Below are 15,189 nucleotides of genomic sequence, written 5' to 3'. Positions count from 1 at the left end.
GTGGACACCTCTCCTAATTATCGGGTTAAGGTGTTTCAGACACACCCATTGTTAACAGGTGTATAAAATCAAGCACATAGCCTTGCAACCTCCATAGACAAACACTGGCAGTAGAGCGTCGCACTGAAGAGCTCAGTGACTTTAAACATGGCTCTGTCATAGGATGCCGCGTCTGCCACAAGTCAGTTTGTGAAGTTTCTGTCCTTCTAGATCTGCCCGTCAACTGTAAGTGCTATTATTGTGAAATGGAAGCATCTAGGAGCAACAACAGCTCAGCCACGAAGCGGTAGACCACCAAACTCAGAGTGGGACCACCGAGTGCTGAAGAGTGTAGTGCATAAAAATGGCCTATCCTCTGTTTCCACTACAGAGCTCCAAACTGCCTCTGGAAGCAACATCAGCAAAGGAACTGTGTGTTAGGAGCTTCATGAAATGGGTTTCCATGGCTGGGCAGCTGCACACAAGCCTAAGATCACTATGTGCAATGCCAAGAGCCGGCTGGAGGGGTGTAAAGCGCCGCCACTGGACTCTGGAGCAGTGGAAACGTGTTCTCTGGAGTGATGAATCAGCTTCTCTATCAGTCAGTCTGATGATGAATCTGGGTTTGGTGGAGGAGGGATGATGGGCTGGGCTGTTTTTCAGGGTTTGGGCTCTTAGTCCCAGAGAAGGGTAATGTTGATGCTACAGCACAAAGACATTTTACACACTTATATGGAGAGCATATGCAACCTTTTGTGCACTCCAGTGTGGGGTTCGGAGTGGGCAAAACCAAAGCTCACCAGGAAGGTCACCAGTTCGATCCCCTGAGCCAACAGGACATGACTGAAGTGACCTTGAGCAAGGCACCTAACCCTCAACTGCTCCCCGGGCGCCATGGATAGGGCTGCTCACCGCTCCGGGCAGGTGTGCTCACTGCCCCCTAGTGTGTGTGTTCACTAGTGTGCATGTATTTGGGTGTTTCACTGCACAGATGGGTAAAATGCGGAGGTCTAATTCCTCTGTGTGCAAACACAGTTGGCCAATGGTTCTGAATTCGAATTCGAAGCGGTGAGGCTTTGAAGGTAAAGACCCAGAGATTTGCTCATTTGGTGCTTATGTTGCAGATGAGACGATCATAACTGCTGTGAATAATGGATCATAAAATGGTTTGTGTGAATTGAATTGTGAGATTTCAGGCTTTGTAATGGTGTATTGCATTACTGTATTGCTGGACGATTTGATGCATAAATATTATGTATAAAAAAAAAGAAGTGAACGCTTTAATGGAAGCGTGCTGAGACTGAAACAGTGATCTAGAGAAGGTTAAATATGCATTATCGATATCAAAAACTGTTTGATTTTGTTAGTTTGTAAGTAATCATCATTATTATAGTAGATCTATCGACTGCAGAACGAGGTTAGCGCACGTCTTACCCAGCAGAGTGAAGATGCAGCCGAGGATGGCCAGCAGAGCTCCGGTGCTGAGGCCTGCGGGGAGTGTGTAGGCCACGGCGCCGCACGCCTGAGGAACGCCGTCTCCGTCGCAGTCGCACACTCGCACCGACAGCGTGTTAGTGCTGCTGAGGGCGGGGCTTCCACTGTCCACTATCAGCACAGGCAGCTGGTACAAAGCCTGCTCCCTCCGGCGGAACCCACCCCGCTTCGTCAGCACAGACGCCGTGTTATCTGCAGGACGAATAACGTAGAGGTCGAGGGAAGGTCAAAGTCAGGAGAGAAGCTCATTACAATCAGGGGAAAGACTGAATGGACAGATAACACACACGAGGCAACGGACGGATGAAGATGTTTAGATGTTCGGAGTGAGAGGCTGCTGTTATCGGCGTAATGTGATTTTACATCAGTTCTCCCACAGAACTCACTGAAACAAGCAGAGAAATTCAGTCAAAAGTTCAGATCCTAAAGTTCACTCAGCACCACATCTGTAAGAGTGAGTGCAGTCGTATCCAAAAGTTTGGGTGCCCCTGTTCAAATTTCATATATTCGTTGATTTTCTGAGTGTAAATAAGTTACATCCTCTGCAGAGACACTGACTTGCGCAAAAGATAAGGCGAACTTTATGTTTAGTTTTATTTTTGTTAAACTCAAATTTAAATAAAGAGAAATTTGTGCATTAAATTTGCAGGAAAATGGTGTTTTCACATGTGTTCTCTGTGGAGGATGTGTTAACTTTTTTAGTAGTAAAGTAACAACACATTATTTAACTGAGGGTGTTCAAACTTTTCCACACAACTGTATTTTGTCTCAACTTGAACTTAAAAGGTAACCTGTGGAAAGATACGATATCCAGGGTAATCTGTCCCCCGCACCTTATTTTCTCTCCTGACCAAAGGAGGGGCCACATCTACACTCGTTTACACATTTACTGATTGGCTATTTTCCAATTAATTCTGAAATCTTATCTTTATGACCAAATTCCTGAGATTTATTCACACCAGAAACTATTTAGTGTCTACTGAACTAATTTTTTGTCACTGGATAAAAGTGATCTGGGCCTTTATAGTAAGGTTTATAAGAAATAAAATATTAAACATATATGATTACATAGGAGAGTAAATATGTAAAGTTTGACCTTTGGGGTTAGAGGTCAAATTTTTAAAGATTGAATGTAATGAATGGACAGTGCTCTTAAACGCCCTCAGCTGAGCATCAACAATATTACAGTAAGGGTTAGGTTCAGGATTAGGTGTAGGTTTAGTGTTGAAGTTCAGGTTAGGTTTAGGTTTAGAGTTTGACTTAATAGAATCTTTCAGATTAAATTTCAAGCCTTTATTTACAATTTTGCCTTTATTTGATATTTAATTGAATGTGACTTTAACTAAACAGCCTGAGCATCTACAGTGGACCATCAAAATAAAGTGGTACCATATATTCTTTATATTTTTGCCATGTTTTACAACAAAACAAACAGAAAAAGCCATTTAAGACTAAAATTATTGATGCATAATGTAAATTGAATGTACAAGTAATTATTTCAACTAACAACTAATTATGTAACTGTTGTTATATTTGAATAGTACAGTAAATTGATAATAATAACTGTGCACCTCTAAGGGTTAAATGACTACAGAGCCTGTATTTTACATTTTTGTAATGCTCACTTATGACATTTGTGTGTTTTTCTGCACCAGAAATTATTACAGTAACCTTTTTCTTTGATCATTTTCCAACCTTTTTTAATCCCTTAGGACTAAACAGGCTGTTTATAAACTTTATATACTTCAGTGTGAGTGGGCGGGGCTAAACTGTTGTAGGTTGAAAAGGCAGGTGCAGTCATATGCAAAAGTTTGAACACCCCCAGTCAAATTACATTTTGTGTTTTTTAAATGGAAATAAGTTAACATGTTTATTTCAGCGCTTTCTGTTTATTTGCTGAGTGTAAAATATTAGAGAAGAATAAAATTTAATATGTACCAAACATTTTGTGCAGGCTTGTATTCTGTATTGTCCCCCAATACGTTAAACTCAGTAAATAAACTGTGGTTGTGCAGTAAAATGTGCAGATGTATGTTTGTTAACTACATTTCCACTCAGAAAAAAGTACCCAGCAGATAAACAGATGGAAATGTGGATGAATGCATGGAAGGATGGAAAGCTGTGTGATCTAGGCAGAGAATGCATTCAGAATCCAGCACCCGAACAGCTCGGTAATACTGAGCATCACACTGAAGCTAAAAATCAGTCTGAGACGACCTGACAGAAATAATTTGAGTCACAGTGACAAACGTCCTCCAGAAAAATCAGATCCTTATAAATATCCCACTTTGGATTCTCAGCTGTGACAGAATTTGACAATACGGGAAAACAAGAAACAAATCAGATGCACAGAAACATTGCACTTGTCTCTCTGACGACAGGCACAGAGCAGAGAAATTTTTGTTCAAGTAGAGACGGTTCACTCAGAGATTAAATTATACTTTCAAATTGCTCCATTATACTTAAAAGATCTGATCTGTTTGTGTCCCGCACCGCTAGAACCATCAATTAACATTCATGGGCGTTCTAATCCGGAAAACCGCATTCAAAGGTGAAGCAAACAAGCTGGGAGTTTTAGCTTCTTATCCACGGCTGACGAGCTGCAGTCTGAGGTTTGGAGGATGCAGGGCTGCGCTAATTTGGCAGCTGAAGGACGGCGCTGTCTGCGTTCATGCTCAGTACAGCTGTGCAGATAGCAACTTAGCAGCCATGCACAGTAATAGGATTTTACCTGTTCTGTCGAATTAGAGACTTGACCCTTATCTAGAACAGATCTCGCAACCAGAGGAGAGTCAAGTGCAGTACTGTTAAAGACAGAGTGATCTAGGCTATTCGTTTACTTTGCAAATGTCTCAGGCCATCAGAGGAAATGATGTGTAAAGTGTTTTATCAGGGCCGTTAGCATTTAACGCCCTTCAGAATTCATATGAATCAACAAATAGACAATATAAGGTGATTTAATGTCTGTCAGTGTGTTATATCAACCATTTCCAGAGGTCGCCTTGAGAAAGCCTAGTATTTACAGTGACCATTCAAAACCTAGACTGGGTAATAAACGCTCATGTCAGCACGTCTCCATGTGTTTTTTTCAACATAGGCAACCTTGCATACCTTTGAAACTGGCTTTCTCATGAAGCCGGGTCACACTACACGACCTTTACCCTGATTTTAGTTCCGATACTCAGGCTGAGTCTGAGCTGGTCGGCTCTAGTCTGCAGATTTTTGGGTCGGGCTGAGTCGACAGTTGGAGAGAGAGTCGAGTCGCGTGTGAGCGGCGCTGACCCGGATTTACCGCCTCTCAATCGCAATTCAGACCAGTCAGAGTTCATCAAACGCTTGATTTTTTAACCCGACTCTGAGTGAAATCTAGTGTAAACTGATCAGCGACTCAATCTGAACGGGTTCCTCCAACAGCCAATGAAAACTGAGAGCATGAAAGGAGAAAATACAGCAAGTAAACAAAGAAAAATGGTAAAAAGTCACTCAAGTGTGAAGCTTTTTAATGAGCTGAGTTTAAGGCACAATCGAGTTTATGATCATTTAAACCTCTAGAAATACCAAACTGATCACATTTTAAACCCATGATTCTCATTAAACATGTTTAGCTGCTGCTTCTTTACTGTTTCAGTGCAAGCGGCAGAGAAAACAGCAGCAGGCTTGTTTATTTGCGTCTTCTAATAATGGGAGAACACCTGAGTTTTAGTGAGCTCAGCGAGTTCCGTTCAGTTTAGCAGTCGTTTAGTGTGTGATCCTCAATATTTCAGTTGCCCCTGAAAATCTGCAGAAACCAGTGTGAAAGCGTGAGATACTCAGTCTTTTATGATCTGTTAAGACTGTCAAAAGTCTTGTAGTGAACCCAAGGCTTTAGGAGATCACGGTTCAGGAGTTTGAACCCTGGTGATGCTACAGTCATCCATGGCCAGGAGTCTGAGGCCTTGTTTAGACTGCCAGCCCAAATCTGATTTTTGTCATATCCAGATTTTTTGAAAAACAAACAAACAAAAAATATATATAAAAATCAGATTTTTTGCAAACCATAGCATTTGAAGGTGGTTTGAAATGCAACTCCTATCTCCCACCTAGTCTGGACGCTCTAGACACTCAAATCAGATTTCAACGTGTCTTGCATCACTAACAACACGACAAACAGCGACGATGTCAAATCCAGAGTGATGCAGTGCTGGGATTCAAGAAGAGCTCCAAAGATTCATGATTATGAGATTATGAGAGTTCTGAAGAGTTTGGAGGGCGAGATGATGCTCCTCCATCTCTCCTGCATCCGCGCTTGAAATCCGCGTCACCAGCGTAGCTACGTAGTTACTGACGCCTACGTCGTTACCACGGCAACCCATGCAGATAGACTGGTGATGTCTGGACACACAAAGTTGTGCACTTTGTCTTCAGTCTTTTCCTTTTAGCCAGGCTAAACTTTAGAACTCTAACATGTTCCATTCCCACTTTTGTATGATTTCAACACACTTAAAAAGATGGTTCTACAAGGGTTATTTAGTAAGGAAAACGGTTCTATATAGAACCAGGAACACTCAAAGAGCCCGATGCATAATTAAAAGTTCTTTACACCATGATAGCATTCTTCAGATTGATGGAGAATGTGTTGTATACGGTTCTGTATAGCACGTATCAATAGCAGAACCCTTCTGGTGCTATATAGAACCGTTTTCAAAAAGGCTCTAAATAGAACTATATCAAGCACATTCTCCTTTAACCTGAAGAACACTTTCACCATGCGAAGAACCCTTTAATCATGCAAGGGCTTCTTGGAATATTCATGGTTCTATATAACCATATAACCAATCTATAGAACCATTTTCTTTACTAAAGAACCCTTGAAAAACCATCATTTTTGATGTTTGATGTGTGAAGAAAAGCAACTACAGTTACTTTCTTTTGGGTGGTTATAATGCCAACACATATTTTGGTAGTTTGTGTTTGTGTCTCTTTCTCTGTTCTTTCCCTTCACAGGTGTACCTGCTATAGCCGTCAGTCATGTGAGGAGGACCTCTGACCAGTCAGAGGCCTGGACGGTGTAACGGGAGGAGCCGAAGCTTTAAAAAGAGGTATTCGAGCTGGCTGATGGAGAGAGAACTGCTACACAGTGGTTTTGTTTGTTTGTGTTTTTAATCTTACGTGTTAGGACTTTTCTATTGTTCTAGATATTTTACAGCACATCCTTCATCTTAGTTTATGAGAGCTTGTCTCTGGTGTTGGAGGAGAGCTTTGGTTTGGTGTTTTTCCTGCACACTTATAACTCTGCTTCACAAAAGTGAAACTAAATGAGAGTAGATATGATGTTTATCATCTATAGTAACACTCAACTAAATATCCACTAAATGCAACTGAACTTCAAGTTTAGTGTGAAAGATTTGATTAAATCTATCCCTATTTTTAACCTCAAAGCAAAACCTACATCTACTCCTAACCCTAACCATAACGTTGTTGATGATCAACTGAATTTAAGCAAAAAGTTTAATTATTTAAGTATCTGTAGAGCATCTATAGGGGACCATCCAAATAGTATGACCAAAACATCTACCTAACTATCCGTAATGATGCCATTTATATGAACAATAGGATGTTTTATTTTTGAGTGAGTGAAAATAGATTCAATTTGGACTAAAACCACTTTGTAAAGTCATGATAGTGGCTTTATGACTCTGCCCACTTTAATATGTACTTTCAAAATGAACTTTTTAATGTGAAACATTAACAAAGTAAGTCGAGGCTGAAACAGTGAAATGTGCTGAGCTGAACTGTTGGCTGAATAGGCTGGTATATACATACATAGTGTTTTTCAGTATAGTATAAAATTAGAGTGTACAAAAAGATACAGAACTGTACTGCTTGAAGGGCCCATATCAAACTTTTCACACACTAAAAGTTGTTTGAGCTACAAGGATGATGTTCTGATCTGTTTAAATCCAAGACATTAATAGAGACTGTAATAAGCTAAATATATACACCATCATCATTTATAGGGTATTTTCTATTGGGAGGAGTCTGTCCCAAACCCCAACCCCTAAATTTACAGTTGCACAAATAATACTTACATTTTTTTTCCTTTTTTTGTACCAGGTTTTCATGTCACTACCAAAATGCAGAGTTTTAGTATGTGGGTGGAGCCTTGTTTTAGCCACGCCCTGCATTTTAGAGCAGGAAGTGAGGCTGCATCCCTATCCCCCATGGCCACATGGTGAGCAGTTAGATCCCATTGTTTTGAAGTAAATGAGTCCCAAAGTCTGAAAATCAGTGTGGAACATTAAGAATCGGCATATTTTCTGCAGTTCAGCACTTTTTAGTGTTGAAATGAAAAATCTGACGATTGTGATGATCTGGCCTCTTCCTGTTTCTGAGGCTTACATGTTGTGTTAAACCTTCTGTATTCACTCTGGTCTCCTCTTGGTGGTTGATTTGAGTCAGATACGCTGGCGTCCAGCCTCAGAGAAGCTGGTTGTTGACCTGGCCAAGTGTTTTGAAGATTTTTTATCAGCAGGGAAATAATTCTTGCCATCCACTCCAGTTGTTTTCTGCCTTCTTCCTGGCCTTTGTTTTTAATAATGTGCAGTATAATTGATTTGGCCTTATCTAATGTTTCTGCTCTCTCTGATGGGTTTGTTTTGATTTTTCAGCCTAATGACAGTTTTCTTTACTGACAGTGAAGCTGCCAGTAGACCTTTAATCTGCTCAGTTGTAAATGAAATAATGAGGGAAAAAACACACACCTGCTCAGGGAGCAGCTGAGCAGTCTGATTCTTTTGTGGCCCTAAATGTGGGTGGGGGGGTTGTGTTTGAAAGTGGTTGTAATTCCAACATTATTTGTTTGTAACAGCCCTCAAATTAAATCTAAATTTAATTTCCAATACGTAGAAAGCTAAATAACTTCCAAATATTTACAGACCTGACTGCCCATCATGCTTGTGATAACTGATTTTTAAGGATTATCCAAAGGAGCTTCAACACTACATAATCCTGCATACAGCCTGTTTTTCAGGCCATCTCAGGCTTCCTTATTATCCTCCATGCCTCTTGTTTCTGCGCTGAGCTTCGACCCCAGACGGCACTTCAGAGACAACCTGCTCACCTTTGTTGTCTCTCAGGGTGAAGTTGTGGTTGCTGCCTGCAGGAAGAGCGAGGGAGAAGTAGAAGCGATGGCCACTGGGAGGCTCGTCTTTATCCACCGCGCTGATGGTCTGGATCACCTGAGGACATGGAGACAGACAAAAGCAGCTTCAGATGCTTCCTCACGCCAGGCCTCAGCAAACCAGCACAAACCTGACAGCTTCACTGAGCATGCATGATTTGACGGAGCACCTTCAGACCAAACCAGAGCTGGAGCTTCAGAACAGAGAGGCTGGAGGGATCGAGGTGGCATAGAAAGGCTGACTGATAGTTGAGCGATATTCAAAACACATTAGTACAATTATATTAGCACCTCGTAGAAATAATCTGAGACACTTAAAAAGTTTAACATCCTCAGTGTAGCTGCAGGTAACGCTTCTGTGTGCCGTCGTCCCCGACGCACTACTCTCAGTGAAATTAAACACAGTGTCATCATCAATAAACTGTCTCAGCTGCTTGACAAATTTTTGGTGACACTAAGTAGCTTTAATATCAGATTAAACAGGAAGGTGTTTAGATATTTAGATTGGATAAATTAGATATCGCCATCTTTCTTTAAAAAACACTGCAAAAATGGAAACAAAAGTGGTGTCTTGTGAAATCGTGTACATATTTTATCCCCTTGTTGTGATGCCAGAACTCATCAGCACTCAAAACTTTCAGCAGTTTAAAAAGATTTTCAACTCTGGTTAACTTTGAGCCCTGCGATGGACTGGCGACCTGTCCAGAGTGTATCCTGCCTTCCGCCCAATGACAGCTGGGATAGGCTCCAGCACCCCACCGCGACCCAGAAGGATAAGCGGTTTAGATGATGGATGGATGGATGGATGGATGGATGGATGGATGGTTAACTTTCAGTGATCCAAGCAAAACTACATAGTCATTAAAATAAAACAGTTTCATTGGCTTTTGGTTTGTTCAGCACCTTCTAAATCTACTGCACGAGATACAATAAATGAAATGCTTAATAAACACTGTTGTATAGTTTTATAGTATGTTCATATTGTAGTTTTGCACCAGCCTCAACTCCTCCTGGCTCCCCGCTCTAGTGCTGTTAGTCAGTACTACAACAACCATAATAATAATAATAATAAGAAGAAGAAGTTTATAGCACAGTTCATGACATCAACTCAAGGTGCTTTACAGAAAATAAACAAAACCAAATTCAGAAAAAAAACATGTCTAAAAAGAAGAATCTTAGAATTGTACTTAAACAGATCCAGAAATTCTTATAACAAAACAAAATTCATAAAGTACATCTAAAAGGAAAACTTTCAAGATTTTCCTTCAAAGATCCAGAGTTTCTAGAACAAAGCGAAATTAATTCATAAAACACGTCCAAAAAGAAAAGTCTTACGATTCTTTTTTAAAAGAGATAAGGATCCAGAATTTCTGGATAGTCATCATTTACCTTGTGAGAAATATTAAATCATGAACCCAGTACTGTGAATCCCATCGAATCGTGGGCTGAGTGTATCGTTACACCACTACACCTGAGACACCTGATCCTAATCGGATCACAACACATATTAGGTGTTTACATCTGGCTTTTCAAGCGTTCAGGTGAAATCCAAACATGAGCTGTTCATTGAAAAGTCCTGTTGATGCAAGTCAAGGTATAAACAAGCCTTTATACATCTGCTTCTCAGCAAAGACCCCGAGAGACAGCAGCGCTGTAACGCTGTGTCAGATAAGTCTGACTGGGTTTGTGCTCACCTACACAGCAGCGATGATACAGCAGGTCAGTTAAACAGTGAGCATTTCACAGCACATGAAGCAAGTAAAATGAATTTAAAGTGTTAATAATTTCCTCTCTTTGATAAAGAGCAGATCAGTCCAGGTGACACAGTTACTGACCGAAAAGGCCATCAGTAATTAATTCCCTCAAATTAAATCTGAAGGTCTACGCTATTTAATTTCATCTCCAATACATGCATGACTGGTGGCATCAAGGACGAACAGAAGCTCCATAATGCTGAACAAGGTTTATTAATTATTGTACATATGTAAACAACACATCTCTGCAACAAATAAAATTGTAAATGTTGTTTTCAGCAACTACTGTAAGTGAACAGTACAGTATGAGTGAAATGGCCATCATTAGCAAAGACTGTCAAACTGGCAAATTTCATTTTTGATGACAGCAGGAATGGAAGCGCCGGCAAAAGTTCTGCCATGAAGACTTTAATGCTGCATCATTCATTCATTCATTCATTCATTCATTCATTCCTCCTGACCAATCACAGGCCTGTGACATACCTGTGACTCTGACTTTCGGACCTAATCTGCTGTTTTCAGTTACATTTCAACATTCCCCTCATTCCACCTCACCACCACCAGTTGGGGCCCTGTCTGGTTGTCCACCCCCAGAGAGGCGCTGAGACCCTCGCTGATCCTGCAGGATAGCGTCTCTATCAGGTCCTCGGGTCCTCAACGCCTCTCCAAGACCTGAACCCGTGGGCGGGGCCTACGTCAAAACTCAAATTTCTACTGAATTGTTATATTTTAACTTATAAAATTCAGTTAAGGATAGAAACACTGTCCTCTTCACTCCTGCCTCCTCAGTCTTTCTGGCAGAACTGTAAATACCAGCATGAAATAAAATCTATTTTATTTACATGACAGTTGTGGTACATTTCTAAGGTGAATAAAAAGTTGGAAAACAAGGTTCTAATTTATTTGGACAGGCCCAACATTATTATCTACAGATCTGGTGAACTCAGGTTCCCAACAGAGTTAGGATTTAAGTTTAGAATTAAGGTGAGTTTAATAGATATTTACTGGAATATAAGTTAAATGAAAGGTACTACAAAGTATCTACAGTGGGCTAATAAAATAAAGTGCTAGCAAAAAATAAATAAGTGTTTTGAATTTATATGAGGGGATATTAAGTTCTCTCACGGTTTACTTTGGGAAGTTCAGCTGTAGCGACGTGTTAAAACTAATTAAAGCTGTACTTTAGGCTGCCTGGCTCTCACAGTGAGTTACTGATAAGCTGCAAAACTACACTGACGAGTCAAAACATTATGAACATGCATGTCAAGTTCTGGACATAGCAGATGGTAAGTGAACAGTCAGTTCTCATAGTTGACGTGTTGGATGTGAGAGAAATGGTCAGACGTGAAGACCTGAGAGACTTTAACAAGGGTGGAATCATTATGGTCAGATGACTGGGGTCAGATCCTCTCCAAAATGGTAAGGCTTGTGTGGTGCTCCTGGTCAGCAAGTACCTACCAACAATGGACCACACCAAACAAACCATGATACAGCGACAGGGCATCCAAGGCTCATCGAAGCATGAGTGACAAAGGTTATCTTGTCCAGTCCAAACTGGAGGAAAAGCTGCTCTGGCACAAGTTACTGAAATGTTTAATGATGGTTACGGGATGAAGGTCACATCACACAGTCCATCTCATACTGCTGGGTATGGTGCTGCATAGCTGCAGACCAATGCTGACCCCTGTCCACTGTCTAAAGTGTTTACAATGGGCATGCAAGGGTCAGAACTGGACCTTGGAGAGATGGAAAGAAGGCCACCTGGTCTGATGAGTCCCATTTTCTTTTACATCACGTGGACATCTGGGTACGTTTGCAGCGTTTACCTGGAGAAGTGATGGACCTGGATGCACTGAGGGAAGAAGATGAGCTGGTGGAGGGAGTGTGATGCACTCCTTCATGGTGATGGTGTTCCCTGATGGCCTCTTTCAGCAGGATAATGACCTGTCACACTGCACACCTTGCTCAGGAACAGTTTGAGGAACATGAGGAAGAGTTTGAGGTGTTGTCCTGGCCTCCAAATTCTCCAGATCTCAATCCAATCCTGCATCTATGCAATGTGCTGGAACAACAAGTCCGATCCGCAGTGGCTCTACCTCATTAAAGAACTTAAAGGATTTGCTGCTAATGTCCAGATACCACAGTACACCTTCAGATGTCTGGTAGAGTCCATGCCTGTGGTAGGTCAGAGCTGTTTTGGCAGCACAACAGCATATTAGGCTGGCGGCCAAAATGTTTTGGCTCATCGGTATATATTTGCTATATTTGCTGTATCACAAGAGGGAGATTAAATTAATATGTCTAACTTGCAGACAAATATTTGCAATTTGAAAAACATTGGGAAAAAAAGATACTTGGAACAAAAACGGTCTTCAGTGTGAATCCTGAGAAATATCCATCTGATAGTTGTCAAAACCCCCAGATCACACGGCTATGAGAAGATGACCCAGACAGCACGTTCTACTTGAATCTGTTTAAATACATAGAAAAGCACTGTGACATTTTACCCCGCGTTCCCTTATCGAGCAAACCTATTGTGGTTTAGAACTCAAATGTCACTGTGCATTTCTTCTGTTCTTATTATGTGAGCTGTTTACATCGAGGTGGTAATCAATGTTTCAGCCTTTCACTCAAAAATTAAACTTCTTTCCCTTCACTGGCACATTTTAAAAAGGATCTCCAGATAATTTGTCCAGGCGTGTTGATCGCCCCCTCTCATAACCTGCATTATTATTCATCGGGCGAGCTGAAGATGGCAGGTGGGGGCAGATAAACTATATCGTGATTTATGCCACAGACTGAAGTCGATTCATTTTGAAAGAGGCTAAAGTTTTAAGCGTAAGTGATTCCACTTATCGCTTATAATTGTCCTAAGTGGTTATTTGGCAGCAGTGCTCTCGAGGGGGGGAATCTTTTTAAGCTGATCTAAATCTTCGGGGGGGGGAGACAAGGATCAATACTGTCTGATTAACTTATGAGAACGCTGTCCTCTTATGAAGAGGTTGCAGGCTCTGGCCAGCTGGGCATCGATCTAGATAATGGTATACAAATGAAAGCTGGTGAGACAACAGTGGCCTAAGCTTGTGTAAAAACAAGAGCCGCAGGACGGAATCGGTCAGTAAATCCTGTGTTTTGAAACACTTTGCTTGCACCAACAATGTTTATTCACAGCTCATATAGATACAGTCGTCATCACCGCAGTGTACAGAAGTGCTGTGCTTGTCCATTTGAAACGAACGCTGGTCAATATGATAATCATTGCTCATTAGGGACTTCGATCTGGATTATTGTAAAGCTGCTTCTAACATCCATCGCAAAAAGCCCAATACAAATAACTCTGAACTGAACTGAATAATCGCTCATGCTGGATGTTTTATTAGAAACACATGCCTTGCAGATCAGTCTTGCTGGCATAGATTAAGAGACTGTAGCCTGTCTGTTTGTGTGCACAATCAATGGTCAGTTTCAGACCACAGTGACGCTTTTTGGCTGGATATTTTTGGGTGGTGGACCACTCTCATGTATAATACCCCAGCAACACTGCTGTGCCTGGTACACCCTACCATATCAGTGCCACTGCTGTGCTGAAAGAGGTCCACCACTCATAAGATCAGGCCCAGATCATCCTATGGGCTTTACAGGTGCATGCTCAGAAGGGCAAAGCCACTAGGGGGCCCCCCTGAGCAATTGCAGCAAAATCTAAATGGCTGTCTTGAATCTCAGCTGGAATTTTACTATCAGCACAGTGAAGAAATTGACTAATAACTAACTAATTAACTAATCGGCCTTTCTTTACAGGTGATCATAATTCTGGTGCTCTTTTACATCTTTTCTGAATGTCTGCTTCATTTCTCCTCCAATCACTGCTTAGCAACCGTTCAACAATCTGCTTTTATCCCTTTAAGTTTTCAGATTTTTCTGAAGACCTACAACGTGGGTGCCCACTCCTGGTCCTGCAGATCTACCACCCTGCACCGTTTAGCTCCTGCCCTAATCAAACACACATGATCCAGGTAATGAAGGCCTTCAGGGGCAGCTGAATATTAATATAGAGCCAGGTGTGTTGAATCTGTGCACTCCAGGGTGATGGATCTCCAGGAACAGGATTGGGCACCTCTGCTCTAGAACTTCCAGAGGACCTACAGCAGTAGTCACCATCCCTGGTCCTGGAGATCTACCTCCCTGCAGAGTCTAGCTCAAACCACCGTCTGCCACACCTGCTCCAGCTCATTAAGCTCTTGATTGGCTGGATCTTCAGTGTCAGGTCAGCATTTTAGATGCAGGTTGGAACTAAACTCTGCAGGATAGTAGATCTCCAGGATGAAGTTTGTTGACCACTGGCCTAGAGTAATGTTTTTCTCATGAATTAGGTCCCACCCACTGTAAATCAGAACACGATTGGTTGATTGCTCTTACGCTTCCCAATTATATTGGTGGTTATTTTGACACATAAGGCCTTTAGTTTAGCTCCTGAAGTCCTAACCAATGGGAGAGCTTGCTTGGCTGTATTTCCAACCAAAACTTTATAATGAAATAAATGTCTTACCACAATGCTTGCAGAGTTTAAATACAACAAGCATATTGATTATATTAAACAAAAATGAACTAAAAATGACTTTTTATTCATTTTTCAAAACTCATAAGGCTTTCATTTAGGTTACACAGACTCATTGATGTCGTTTAGGACACCGTATGACACTCTGAAATATAGAAAATGAACAAAACGCCATGTAACTGAATGCAGAAGCCATTTCAGTCGTCACACAGGTATGTGGAGACTAGATTCACTACATTCACAATTTC

The 15,189-nt window shown here is 41.3% G+C and overlaps 1 protein-coding gene across 1 annotated transcript in view; it reads right to left on the bottom strand.

Annotated features, from left to right (window-relative positions):
* Positions 1–15,189, bottom strand: part of LOC118799056 (cadherin-7-like) — a 231,750-nt gene that overhangs the window by 20,826 nt on the left and 195,735 nt on the right. The window contains exons 9-10 of the mRNA XM_036558750.1: positions 8,573–8,690; positions 1,414–1,665 (exon numbers count right to left, since the gene is read on the bottom strand). Of these exons, the coding sequence (XP_036414643.1) occupies positions 1,414–1,665; positions 8,573–8,690 (370 nt within the window). The remainder of the gene's footprint in view (positions 1–1,413; positions 1,666–8,572; positions 8,691–15,189) is intronic.

This window comes from Colossoma macropomum, unplaced genomic scaffold, assembly GCF_904425465.1.
Source record: "Colossoma macropomum unplaced genomic scaffold, Colossoma_macropomum, whole genome shotgun sequence".
Classification (NCBI taxonomy): Eukaryota; Metazoa; Chordata; class Actinopteri; order Characiformes; family Serrasalmidae; genus Colossoma; species Colossoma macropomum.
This window is presented reverse-complemented; position numbering and strand designations above follow the sequence as displayed.